Consider the following 13,854-nt stretch of genomic DNA (forward strand, 5'->3'; position numbering starts at 1 on the left):
TGTGTTGATGACGTCATGCGAGCGAGCGCCCGCATCACCCGTCGCTGGAGGTTCAGTGATCCAAACACATACTCTCCATGCTTACAGCGCCCCTGTGGTCACGAAAGAATCACCGTGCCGTAATGACTGCAGCGATCAGGTCACTTTTCTATTTGCGCTGCGCAGCTTCAGAAGTTCACTTGATGCATATCGTGGGCAAGGCTTCCATGAGTCCTGCAGTCTGCTTTCACGGTTCGCTGGATCTCCATAATGCCCAGAATGTTTGTTGTCGCATCCTTCCGGCGGGATAGTGCGTCCCCATGTCAGCTCATTCAACGCATGCGTCAAGCTATGCAGATGGCGCCGCCACAGAAGCCTGGATGCAAAGGAAAACAACCCATGTCTCGCCGCATGGGTATTTGCTTAAATAGCTCATGTCCAACGTAAAGTGCTGCTGTACATGGCTTCTACGCAACTAGGCTTGTCCGCCTCTTCAGCTCTGGAAAGGAATAGCCCGCACGATGCCAGACGATACCAACGCTGGAGACAGCCTTCCGAGCGGCTCACATCCCTCTGCACAGCCCGAGCCCGCCGCAAGGTTCCAGTCATACTCAGAGTATCTGGCGCGTCTAGATCGGTTGGATGGATCTTCTTCCCGGTGCTTCTTAGAGCCTTCTGAGCAACGACTGTGGCTAGCAAGCTTCACCGACGACGGTCGCTATATCAAACGATACACCTGCAACTTTCAACCTCTCAACACGCCAACGAATCCACCAGCCGTAGACGCGGAAGGTATCAGGCCTGACACCACAGCCCTGTTGCCTTCTGACTTTCGAACCTTGCTGCAAACGACGGACGAGAACGTGCATTACAGGATAGTCATAGCAGTGACAAACTTTGGAGTACCTTCCCGCAGTATGCAAACTGTCCTCGGTCTTGGCCTGGATCTAGAGCCGGAGATTTTCGATTACGTATTGAGTACTCTAAAGGTCCCAAAGAGCATGCCAGCGAACATGTTTCCTCTACCGTGGGTCAAAGATGCCCCTGCTTTACGTATAGGCAGCGATGTTTTGTGCATCTTGAGGAACACACCGAAGAGAACATCAAAGACTGGTACATATAAAGATATACCTTCCACAATTCGACTCGCTGATCATGTGAATAGCAATCATATTTCTGGAAGACAATGACTATTCAGAACTCCCACCACGAAACTCCCTCGGGTCCACGATGTTTTCGTCCAAGAGACCGTCACAAATGGAAGAGAGATCCGATCAGGGTTCTAATCGTCGTCCCCGTTACTATCGTAAATCGCTCGTTGAGCGATATATCAATGAAGCGATAGAGTCGAAATCCCAATTCGGATCCGGTAATTTCCTTTATGTCTGCCTAGCTGCCTTGCTAGAGCTTCATCTTTCTACTGCGCCCACGAATATTTTTCAGTTCGGAAACTTTCATTGGCATCGGGGAGTGATGTGTAAATACCGTAGAAATCATGTAGCGGTGCCCAATGAGCCTCTTGCTGTCGGTGATTTTCCAGACATGGGGTGGAGCAAGTTGAGAACGGAGCTCGACCATCAGCGACATACACTCCGATGGATGACTCGCTTCTTCAAAAAACACCTCGATTACAAGAACAGAGATCTTCAAGCAGCATTCAAAGAGATGAGGGAACGCTTCAAGCTTCGAGTACAAGATCTTGAGCAAGCTGAATCACAGCTCAGAGATGAGCTAGCGAGTGAAGGCATAGATAGGAGTATCCGCATGGCAGAGATGAGCATCCGCGAGAGTAAAAGGGTTATGCTATGTATGTTACTAGTGATACCTTTCTCATTGTTCCTGCTAACTGCATCAAAGTGACGGCCCTGGCATTCATTTTTCTACCGATATCGCTCGCTTCTTCGGTATATGGAATGGTAAGATCACACTGTCACCTTGTAGGATGCATTCTAACCGGCCATACTTCCAGAACGTACAGCAGATAAACGGTACCGGTCATTCGATCAGAGCATTTGTGATCACAGCATTTGCAATGTGTGCGTCTGCAGTAGTGCTATGGGCGTTCATCGCTCTCTTCCAATCTCGCAGAGCCCGGTTGAAAAAAGGATATGATTTGAATCGCGGCGCATATAGCAGATGGAAGTGGTACGATTGGTTGATCATGATGACCGTTCTTGATACATGGAAGTCGTTATGGTCCTACCTGAAAACATCATGGTACAGATACAGGGCACAGCGCTACTTACGCCGGTAAACAGGTCTAGTATGCCTAGCGATAGGTATGATTTAGGTTGTGTTTGCACGGACCTCAGTGCAGGATTGGAAACGTCGATTTCAATGCTCAGTCTCTCCATGCTCTTGCATACTTGGTACTTCACTCGTAATAGTATCTGCAATGGTGCGCGTTGTACGTATCCATCCGCCATTTCGATGCAGCTGCAACATAATCGCTCCGATCTGCGACTTCGAAGATATGGGAAAGCTATCATCGAGAATCAAGGCTCAATTCGTTCCGGGAGGGCGCTGTGCCGCAGACGTTATCCGTTCTATATTTGTGAAGTGCGATTGCAGAAGCAAGTGGAAACCATGTCGGATTTTAGAGATCTACAATTGTTGCCTTGAGTGCCTTGCGTGCGTAACGAGCTAGTTCGCGTTTAGGGCGTTAAGCCACACTAAATCGAGCAAGCAAGCAAGTTCGCCCAACGAGATATTCTTTCATAACCTGCACTATGGTTAGTAATCAGTGAGTATTCCATGTGACAGATCGCATGTGTACATATCTGGCCATCTCCTAGATTCTCCAGCACTCTTTGCCAGCTATAGATGTTTAGCGGGAAATGCTACTTGGCCGGGTAACCACACAGCGAAGCTCAAATAGTCGCTTGCAGCACATACTCACCAAAGTGCTCTCTTCACCCTACATTTCGACGCCTCAAATCTTCATTCTCCCATTCCCACACACTCGACACTCAAGCTTCAGAGTCAAATCACTAAATTCGAAACCCTCAATGGCGACTTCAAATCAATCTTCCCCTCTGCCGCCAAGTTCTCAAGCGTCAGACTGGGACTCTTTCTGGGCAGACAAAAAACAACCTGGAATTGCGGAGGCTCTAATCCCGCATTCATCGATTTTCTGCGCGCCCCATCTAACCCTCCAATCTCACCCAACGCCAATCCTACGCCTGGTGCGCCGGAATCCGGTGTCTATGAACACACGGAGGACGTACAATTGCCAGCACCAGTCAAAGAGGACGATACTGGGCGGAAGGCGCTAGTACCTGAGTGTGGGACGGGGCACGATGTAGCGCTGTTGGCGAGTTGGGGGTATGACGCGTATGGTTTGGAAATCTCAAGGCATGCGGTTGACGAGGCGAATGCGTATTTGAGGCATTGGAGGGAAAGGATGTAGAAGGGGAGTACAAAGTCAAGGACGAGAAGATTGGGGAGGTAACGTGCAGTGTTTGCCTGGTGATTATTTCGATGATGCGTGGATGCGCGAAGCTGGCGGTGTAGAAGGATTCGACCTCATCTATGATCATACGGTAGGCCGTCTACACGTCGAACTGCTCAGTCTAGAGCGTATGCTGATGACTTGTCTAGTTCTTGTGTGCCCTCCCGCCGTCACTTCGACTACGCTGGGCAGCACGAACAAAGTCTTTACTTTCCCCTACTGGTATCCTCGTCTGCATGGAATTTCCCACGCACAAGCCTGCATCTGCGGGTGGCCCGCCATGGTCGCTCCCGCCTACCGTTCATGTGGAGCTGCTCAAGCGACCAGAAGAGGAATCGACGTATGACCACGATGGCGTGGTAGCCACCACAGGTAGAGACGAGAGCGAAGATGCTCTGTTGCGGATTGCACACTGGACGCCGAAGAGGTCACATACTGTAATAGAAGGTATCGTCAGATGCTGTGTAAGCGTGTGGCGGCACAAGACAAAGGCTTAGACTCTATTGAAGCCGCATCCTAAGCTAGGCTTGTGGAGAGCATTCTCAGCATTTCTTTCAAATAAAATCACTCTGCTCCGAGAAGTCCGCTCACAGCTCCGCCACTGAGACTGCTCAGAGAGCTCAGTCAGCCACGAAGGCGGAGTCGGGGCCACGTACTTCCGTGGTGTATCCTCGTTGACAGGCGATGACACGCCAAGTGTCCCCTGCCACGCTGTACTCGGTCAACAGCACACGGTGTGAGACTCGGGCTTATTACATGGCAGCCGGGCGCATGCGGTGAGGCTGTTCGGGATGAGCGACAAAGACTGGGCAACAAAGACTGGGCGAAAAACACTGAGGGCGGCGCAGTGGTGTTGTTATCAACCTTGGAACAAATTCATAGCGCACTTGGCAAGTCAATGTTGGCCTCAGGCTAGGACATGTGAAGCGCTCAAGACGACCTTGTTTGATTAAGCAGCGGGTCGGTGGATGATCTGCAAGTGGTTGTTTTGACGCGCATGGACCACTCCAGACTCAGATTTGACTTGGCGGGCAGGCGCGATTGGAACATGACATCATCAGCCTTGCAAGCTGTGAAGACGACAGCCACGATGCGCGCTGCATACAGAGCCGGCAAAAAGATGAATTTGCTGTCGCGAGCCGAGTATCTTGCAGTCGTGAGACAGCGTGGCGATACGTGAGGGAAATATGTGACGATATGCTCCACTTCCCCTGGGCTTCCCTGGCAGTTCCCGAGCTAATCCATGCGCGGTGTCCCGCTTGGCGTCTACACAGCCTACTTTACCAACCACCTCGTCATCTCGACCAGACGCACGAGAGAAGCAAGCCAGCACTGCCCTCTTCCCCCTCTCGATAACTAAACCTCTTTCGCCGGGCTCTCGCTGCGATACTCTACCCTCCCATCATTTGCCAATTCCTCTAGCCTGCATCCTGCCAATTGCAGAGCTTGCCTCAGCAGCTACCGAACAGACCAGAGAGCTTGGCTTGCCCAGGTCATAATATACTGCTAGTTCTCCCGCGCCGTGCGCATCTGACTCTTCTCCAAAACAGCAATGAGTGAGTAGCCCTTTGATTCATTTTCCCGCACGCGGCAGTTAGCCGGCCTTGTCGTAGTCGCTTCGCAGTCTTGGTATTGCGCATCGTCTTTCAACACCATCGTTGTTCGGCTTTCCTGACCAAACATTCCATTGCCCGCCGACGGTCCGGGGGCGCAGCACAACATCATCAGCAACCCGCATCACGCATCTCGACTACGGATATATAGCTAACCTGTGCGCTTGGCAGAAAACATCAAGCAGTCTTTTCACCGTCACGGTCGAGCAGGCAGTTATCACCACAACCAGCAGAGAGAGATGCCGCAGCCCGCCAACGGCAGGCTCCATGACGAGCACACCCCGCTCATCGGCCGCACTCAGAACTACGAGGATGAGTCGCGCGTCAAGACTATCCCCAAGCACGTCTTGCATCTCATCTATGCGACACTCGCTAGCAACTATGTCAACGTCTTCCTCGTCTTCGTACCGCTCGGCATCATCGCTGGCGCATTGCACTGGAACCCGACCGTCGTCTTCGTCCTCAACTTCATCGCCATCATTCCTCTTGCAGCACTCTTGAGTTTTGCGACCGAGGAGCTCTCCGCTAAGCTTGGTCAAACTCTAGGAGGGTTGATGAACGCGACCTTTGGAAATGCCGTCGAACTTATTGTAAGCTTACATCTGCACACGTGCGCTAGAACTTGCTAATCTCGCGATAGGTCTCTATCGTTGCGCTCAAGCAGGGCGAAATCAGAATCGTCCAAGCCAGTATGCTGGGCAGTATTCTGTCCAACATCCTTCTCGTAAGCTCAGATGCTGCGACTACTCACACTCCAGCGCGCTGACCATAACAGGTGCTCGGATGCTGCTTCCTTGCTGCTGGTCTCACCCAGCACGAAAGCCGTTTCAACGAGACCGTCGCATCTACCATGTCTTCACTCATGGCCGTCGCATCCGCCTCGCTCATCGTCCCTGCTACCCTCTACGCAGTTATGCACGGCGACAACAAGAAGGACAACCTCGAGACTGACAAGAACATTCTTGTTCTCTCCCACGGCACTGCCATCATCCTGCTCATTCTCTACATCCTATACCTTTACTTCCAGCTCTACTCGCACCACAGCCTTTTTGCCGACGTCGAGAACCAAGAAGGTGGCGACAACGAGGAGGAAGCCCAGATCTTGTCGCCCGTCGCTGCTGGTGTCGCATTGGTCATTGTAACCGTCCTCGTCGCCGTCTGCGCCGAATTCCTTGTCGACAGCATCGATTCCATTGTCGAATCCGCACACATCAGCAAAACATTTGTCGGTCTGGTCCTGATCCCTATTGTCGGAAATGCTGCCGAGCATGTCACCGCCGTCATCGTCGCATACAAGGGCAAGATGGATCTCGCTATTAACGTCGCCATCGGATCTTCTCTGCAGATCGCGCTCTTCGTCACTCCTTTCCTCGTCATCCTCGGCTGGATCATGGGACAACCCATGACTCTCCACTTCCAGGGCTTCGAGACTATGATCTTCTTCATCTCCGTGTTGATTGTCAACTACTTGATCCAGGACGGAAAGAGCAACTATCTCGAGGGCGCCATGTGCATTGGTATCTACGCTATCATCGCGCTCGCGTTTTACATCTACCCTGACAATGCGGCTGGTGATATCACCGTCGATGTTGTCAAGCGTTTCTTCGCTGTCAACTAAGCGCGCGCAGTTGTCACATGTGCAAACCATTCGCGCTCGTTGAGCGGGCGCTACAGGAGAGAGTTCTATTTTCCTATGTATAAAACTATTCTTTACCTTAATATACTTTTGGTACAGAAGGGAAGGATATCTGTTTTCTTAATTGTTGTGTTTCCTTTGTGTCTGTTGAGGTTACCCATTGTACGAGTATTCTATCTGTGGGGCGGTGCAGCTTGCCTTGGCGTTATATCTACTTGTGGCAGTGCATTCGGAACGAGCGGCAGCCGAAAAGTGGAGTGTGGCTTGACGATCTAAGGGGTCTGAGCTTGGTCGGCCGACCTCATATGCTTTTATGAAGTCCTGGATACGTTTTTATTTTGCGTCTAAGGGCTTCCGCTTTTGTAACCATGCTTTTAGTACGCTGAATAAAAATGTATTTAAGATCTCATTAAAGCGCATGAGGTTCACTGACTGAGCTCGGATCCCTCGATAAGTTCTCATGTAGTAAGGGAGGAGCAGTTCATAGGGCAAGATTTGTATATGTAGGAATTGAATCAAATGGTAAAAAGTCGACATGTTCGTTTCTATATGGGCGAAAAGGCTGGGTGCCATAGGTGTCAATGCTGATTCCAAAATAGGGTAGTAGTACGCAAAGAGAGAGAAATACGATTTCTCACTTCACTCAACTCCATCTCTATCTCCATATCAATTTCATCTTACTGCCCCCATTGCCCATGCTAGACCATCCATCAATCTTCTTCATCACCCGTTTCTTCATCTCCCCGCTTTGGCAAACTCGCCCAACGCCGCCGCCCAAACAAGATACAAGGTCCGACTCGCCCCGCCATCAATCCACCGCTCATCCCAAAACCCATCGATGCCATCTCTGAAAAAGGTATAACTCGCCTTTGCATCGATGAGTGCGAGGTTGGCGTAGAGGGTACCGCGCCAGCCGCCTTCGACATTTGCTCGGCCCTAAGATGATGAGGTTGGTAAGGGCAGCGGTGGGGGCGGGGCGAAGAAGAGGGAGGAGCAAGGATGAGAAGATGAGTGTGTGTGTGTTTTTTTTTTTTAATTTAGGTTTCTTACCTCTGTGAAGAAAGTCTCCCATTCTTCTTTTACGAAGCTGCGGGGCCGGATGAGCGATGTGGATGGGTTGATGGGAACCATGTGGATTCCGTGAATTAAAGCTGGGGCAAGGGAGAAGTAGGCTATTTTTCTCACCATGTCAGTTATGATGTTTCGCTTTTAAACCTTGCTTTACCTCATTCCTCCAATCTCTGTGTATCGCCATGGGGGATTTTCTTCCTTGGAATTTGGCCTCGAGTTTACAGCTCTGGTTTCCCTCTGACATCTTGCAATGGCTTGGCGTTGTGAAAGAGAGACAACCCTGCGGTTTCCCGTGGCAAGTTTACTGCGTCAAAGACCAAGGACTATGACGGCTATACGTACTCGCGTGATCGACTTTATTCTCAAATAGTACCCCCGCGACTTTGTTCTGCGTGTATCGCAACGGATGGTTTATGTTGGTGGAACGAATATACATGTAATGATTGAAGGAGCGGGCTTGGATCGCGAGTTGGAGATTCCCTGTTGGCATAGGTTTGTCAGCCATCATCAGCATCTTCCAAATCCTCTACTCAATCCAACGTAGGAGTTTGCGCTTTTCCGACATTCGTCCTCAACTGCTCGCTTTTCGTTCAACACACACATACCTCTCTTCTCCATGTCCGCATCGCCCACCACCTTTCCCCACATCTTCACCGCATAACTCGCAAACGCATCTTCCCCAGTACTCTCCATATCCTTGCCGTCGGCTGCTTCGAAGAGCCCTTTCGCCCAACTATGTCCATGCCACCAATCAAAGCTGCGCGAAAAAGGGTAGTCTCTGCCGTTATAATCGCTCTCCGCAAAGTCCTTGACAAGCATATTCGTCCAGCTCTTGTTATCGCCCTGCGTCAGCCACGCAGGATCCAAGGCACCAATGACCGAGGCCGTGTAAACAAAGTACGCGTATTGAAGGTGATGATCGTTGTAATACGTGTTTCCAAAATCGGCGCCTGGGTCCGAGAAGCCGGCCGAGGACACGACGCCTTTCCAGCTGTCGTCGTAGTAGAGTGGATGGCGTTGCGCATTGTCTACATACCTGGCAAGCTCGACTTTCAACTTTTCGAGCCCCGCGGTGGCAATGGCGTCGTGGTTCAGGACGTCCTTGATGATCCATACGATTGTGGCGAATCTTGCTAGGGACTTGCCGGCAAAGTACAGAGAGTCTCGGGGTATGCGTTCGGTCATTGCGCGGCGGAGGTCGCGCTCTGCGACTGCGGCGATGAAGGCGAAGACTTCGGGGGCATACCGGATCTTAGCGTTTGCATTCATGGTTGGGTTCCAAGGGGAGAAGTGCATGGTCAAGGGGAGGTTTGGTTCGATGAAGGTGAGTTTGTCACCCCAGATGGCTGTTGCCATACCCTTGGTGGTGGTGCGTAGACAAAGGTTCGTGACCTGATTCCTCATTTCTGGGTCGAGGGACTGGATGTGGTGCGGCAGTGCGAACATGAGTAGCGGCGAAGTACCGATCTTGGTGTAGCGGAAAGTGTAGATGCCTTTGCCGTCTGGGACTACAGCTGTGAGTTTGGCTTCGCATACAAAGGCGCCGGAGGCTCTGTCGTAGATTACTTCGCCTTCTGGACCGAGCGGGTTCTTGGCTACTTGAATTGTGCCTTTGAAGGCGGGAGGACCGAGGAGTGTGTTGGAGTTTAGTCGGACGAAGCGCATGGCATCGTAATCGAGACTTGCCACTGGATTGACGTACACAATCCAACACCTGTCGGCTTTGTCTTTGAGGCGATACTTGACTGTGCGTGGTGATATGACGATTGGCCCGGCCAAGTCCACAAAGCCGCGACCGCCTGTCTGTATCATGGGCGTTGCACCTCGGTAGCCAGCCGTGATGAAGCTCATGCCTTGCACAACAGGAAATGTAATCTTCGGTTCCCGGGCCTCAGGATGTGGTTTGAGGTTGATGTTGACGGAGAACGGAAGATGAGTGTCTGTAGTGAGAGTCGTTCGCGCATCGAGCTCGACGGCGCTGAGGACGAGATGCTGCTTGTGGAGCGGATTGATATAACCTTTGGCTGGATCTCCAGGTTCAAACACCAGGTCCTTCTCTTCGATATGGCTTATGCACATGCCCCATGTCTGTACCATGCCCACGTCTAGTGTTCCTTTACCCCACCATATGGAGTAAGGGTGTGTCCAGATAGGTTGATTCTGTTGTCCTAAGAATGCATTGGCGTAGAAACTGTTGGTATGCATAGTGGTTCTGTCGTCATCTTCCACTCCCGTCCTAGGCACTGGGTGATGACGTCCAATTGGAATTTGCGGAAGGATATCATCTTGTTGTATAGGTGTGAAGATGTTGTCGGGAGGTATCTCGTCGGGAACGGTGGTGGCGCTGTAGCCGAGTGTGCTCTTGATACCCTGACGGGTTTCGCGCAATGATCCGAGCCAGCCATCCTTCTTGGTAGGTTTCGAAAGTGCGTGAGCGATGGGTAGGCGGGACTGCGCTGGACCCATGGGTGGTATCGCAGAGGTGTGCGAGAGGTTTGGAGCAGCTGTCTCAGTATAGGTGACCGAGTTGACTAAGAGTGAGTGTATGCTTGTAGGAGTGGTTATAACTCGTTTATGGATACGATCGGGGGCGCCCAAGAGGGTTGTGACTCTAGTATGAGCAGTGGCATATCGTTTGCAGCGATGGGGATCCCGATGCCGCTTCCGTGATGTTCATCGTGGAGAAGTGACGACTGCACAGTTTGCTCGATACCGCGAGGTTTGCGCAATTGCGCGGTCAAACGTCAGGGCCACACTGTGTCCCGCACAATGTTATAAAGTGTCACAAATGAAGTTGAAAGGATGAAGACGACGAAGAAGTAGAAATATGCGTGGTAGCAGCCGTAGAATGTAATTTTGGGACGAAGCTGTCAGAAAGTTGGGTGCCATAATCTACATGCACCTCGACCGCCATCGCGACTTCCCCAACAATGGTCAACGCACGCCATGTGGCAAACATGCCTAAAACAGATTTTCGCACACGTTCAATACGTGGCACAGATACTCGAGTTGAAACCTTCGATTCTCTCCCTATGCCAGCGGTTTCCTCAACGGGGCAATAACCCCCTGCTTAACAATAACCCTCGGCTTCGTAACATCCTGATGCGTCTTCTTGGTAACCCACTCCTTTCCCTTCGGCACCCTCAAACTCCTCTCGTACTGTTCCCTATTCTCAAATGGGAATGGCAGTTGACTAGCCATGTATTTGACAGTGGGCTTCATTCTCTTTTCGTTGATGATGACCTTGTCCATCTTCTTGTCTTTCCGTTTGTTGGCGTCGATACCAGGTTTCTGAACGACGGTTTTGAGTCCAACGTTGCGTTTCTTCTCGGCCTTGGACATGCCGTCGCCGGTCCAGGAGCCCCAGCCAGGAAGGACCGACACCTCTTCCGTAGCCTCTTCATCCGCAATCGTAGCCTTCTTCTCAGCGGCGAAATCAGCTTCTACATCGTCGCCAGCGAAGGCTTTGGCAGTGAGAGACTGGTTGTGCGTGATGACGTCAAGGTCGATACGCTCATCTTCGATACCTTCTTCGTCGTCGTCCTGGCCACCTAGTACAGTCGCCCAGCCATCGTCGTCGGCTACAGTGACGCGCTGCTTCAGGAAGTCGTCGACTTGTGTTTCTTGCGGTTTCGTTTCTTGCTTCGATTTCTTCTGGGCCTTGGGCTTGGACGTGGGCTTAGGTTGAATGACGGCCTTCTCTTGGGTAGAAGAGTTTGCAGCGCCTGTTACGGGGAACAGCTCAGGCTCCTTTACGGCTTTTTTCTCCTTCTTTGCCTTGGTCAAGAAAGGGTTAGACACCTCATTCTCTTCAGGTAGGGGTACAGCAGCCTTGCGCTCTTTCCGAGCGCCGTTGGAGAGACCGTTCATGCCGTTCTTCTTCTGAGCAGGCGCTCGAGCCGACGATGCATCTGCACCAGGCTCGCCTTCTTCGGCAGAGTTGGCATCATTTTCTACGTCAGATCCCTCGTGCTCCTCGAACTCATTGCGCATCTGTATAGCCGGAGCAGCAACGTTGGCATTAGGACCGTATTTTCTCCGACCTGCTTTGGTAGCGTTCTCATCAAGCTCAGCGTTATCGCTGTCCTCTCCAGCAAGTTCACGTCTGAGTTGTTCGACAGCTTCGTCATTTTGTGCGCGCCGCGCGGCTTCTGACTTTTGCATAAAGGCCATCTGGCCAAGCTTTGACTCCTTGGTCGAGAAGGGGTTCTGCTTGAGCTTGCCAAGTGACTGTTGCAAAGCGTCATTGTCCGATTGTTCGTCGTCATCGTCGCTCTCCTCTTCCTCACTTGGTACATCAGAAGCTTCCTCGTCGTCATCGCGGATAGTCTTGCCCTCGACACGACGACGAAGCTCCTCGTTCCGTTTTGCCATCTCAGTTACACCGTCAAGAGCATCCTGGTCCCAGTTCGCTCGCCCAGTAGCCTTGATGCCCTTGGCCCACTTGCTCTCTCGGTGCTTAGCACCCATACGTTCCTCTGCTCTCCGGCGATCATTGTATTCGCGTTCCTCTTCGGATAGATCAACGCCATCAGCCTTGAGCTGCTCACGTTCCTTCTCCAATAACTTCTCACGCTCCTTTCGGTGCACTCGTCGATATGCCTTACTCTTGATTTTCTTGATACGCTTAGCGCGAACCTCTTCGCGGAACAGCAACTCTCGTTGCATACGCAATTCGGCACGTCGCTTGAGCACCTCCTCGACAGGGAGTTTGTTTGTTTGAAGCTCTTCCCACTTCGCAATCTTCTCCTCGTCTTCCTTGCCGTTCGAGAGACCGCTCTGTTGGAGGATAGATTGGATGGTGCTCTCGAGGTCGTTGGTAGGCGCGGCAGTCGTCGTAGGTAGGAGTGTTTTCTCACCCATTGGCTCGCCTCCACTCGCGTTCTGCAGAGGGAACATCAGGTGTTCAGCGCGGCGATTACGCTTGATGGTGTCCGTCCACCTCTCAAGAGTCTCGTTCGCTTTGGCGTTCGCTGCAGCGCGGTCGAGTTTGTCTTGTTGTCGCTTTGGCAGGGGAGCGTCTAGCTTCCTGGCGATGTCGTTACGTTTCGAAGACTTGTCGTCTTGGAGCAACTTGAGCGCCTTCTTCTTTTCTGCGTCGGCAACTTTGGGCTTGAAGCTGAGTAGATCGACTTTCCTGGAAACACCAAACTCATCTGGTGCAGCGGACTCGTGGACGTCCACTCTCCTGCCCTTGGGTTTGTCGTCTTCCCGTGAGGCCAAAGAAGAGATCAGGTTCTGCAATTGTGTCTGGCGATCTTCCTCGTCGTCTTCCTCGTCGGATGAAAGGTCAGATGCGCCGTCTGCCCCCATGTCTTCACCCTCGCTCGGTTCCTCGTCGCTGTCGTCGAATGCGGAAGCCTGTTTCTTCTTCTTCTTCTCTTTTCGCTCTTCAGCCTCGTCCTCCTCGTATTGATCCAAGGCGGTAGCCAGATCGATGGCGTCTTCGCCGAGATCGTCATCCTCTTCCTCCTCTCCGTCTGCGCTGTCGCCCTCGTCAAGGTCGATATCGCCATCCTCGTCCTCTATGTGTCGTTCCCGTTTCGACTTTTTCGCTTTTCCCTTTTGGTTCTTCGAGCTGCCTCTGAACGTGTAGCCCTCGAAGCGTTCTTCGTCGCTCTCCCCAAACGCTTCGTCCGAGTCGATGCTCTCGTCGTCGTCATCGTTGTCTACGTGACCCATCTGCCAAGTGTTGCCCTCCGAGTCGCTTCCTTCATCGAAGCTCTCGTCGCCGGACCTTCTCTTGCGTCTCTTAGGCCCATCGTCCTCGTCCTCGTCCTCTTCGTCTTCTTCGTCGTCGTCATCGCGCGCGCGCTTGCGGTTGAACGCCGGGTCGAATTCGCCTAACCGGTTCTTGCGCACTTTGGCATCGTCTGGGTTCTCGTGCTGCGCAATGGAGAAGGCGTCGAGGGCGCGCTTCTGCGCTTTCTTTGGGTTTCGGTGTTTCGATTGCCCCTTGGAAGACGAGGCGCCGCCAGTCTGTATCGAGCTGCGTGCTACTCGAGGCGGCATCTTGGGCGATGTTGGTTGAAAGGATAATTGTGGCGGTGCGACAATCTCGACTTTGAAAGTTCGCACTTTTTTGCCGCACGGGCCACTGCACC

The 13,854-nt window shown here is 52.0% G+C and overlaps 3 protein-coding genes across 3 annotated transcripts; 1 reads left to right on the forward strand and 2 right to left on the reverse strand.

The window, feature by feature from the left end:
• Positions 1–500: 500 nt before the first annotated feature.
• GT037_008173 (vacuolar calcium ion transporter h(+) exchanger) lies at positions 501–6,661 on the forward strand (the record flags this gene model as incomplete). The annotated part of the gene is made up of 9 exons (XM_038933220.1): positions 501–1,092; positions 1,145–1,786; positions 1,837–1,895; positions 2,960–3,303; positions 3,404–3,521; positions 3,580–3,894; positions 5,277–5,633; positions 5,684–5,767; positions 5,819–6,661. The coding sequence occupies 9 exons, from the start codon at positions 501–503 to the stop codon at positions 6,659–6,661; spliced, it is 3,354 nt and encodes a 1,117-aa protein (XP_038783885.1).
• A 753-nt stretch (positions 6,662–7,414) lies between these two features.
• On the reverse strand, positions 7,415–10,216 carry GT037_008174 (glycoside hydrolase family 81 protein; the record flags this gene model as incomplete). The annotated part of the gene is made up of 3 exons (XM_038933221.1): positions 7,415–7,615; positions 7,730–7,851; positions 8,356–10,216. 3 exons carry the CDS (start codon positions 10,214–10,216, stop codon positions 7,415–7,417), a joined length of 2,184 nt encoding a protein of 727 aa, XP_038783886.1.
• Positions 10,217–10,780: 564 nt separating this feature from the next.
• GT037_008175 (small nucleolar ribonucleoprotein complex subunit utp14) lies at positions 10,781–13,762 on the reverse strand (the record flags this gene model as incomplete). The annotated part of the gene is made up of 1 exon (XM_038933222.1): positions 10,781–13,762. The coding sequence occupies one exon, from the start codon at positions 13,760–13,762 to the stop codon at positions 10,781–10,783; it is 2,982 nt and encodes a 993-aa protein (XP_038783887.1).
• Between the last annotated feature and the right edge of the window lie 92 nt (positions 13,763–13,854).

This window comes from Alternaria burnsii (assembly GCF_013036055.1).
Source record: "Alternaria burnsii strain CBS107.38 chromosome Unknown 753, whole genome shotgun sequence".
Lineage (NCBI taxonomy): Eukaryota > Fungi > Ascomycota > Dothideomycetes > Pleosporales > Pleosporaceae > Alternaria > Alternaria burnsii.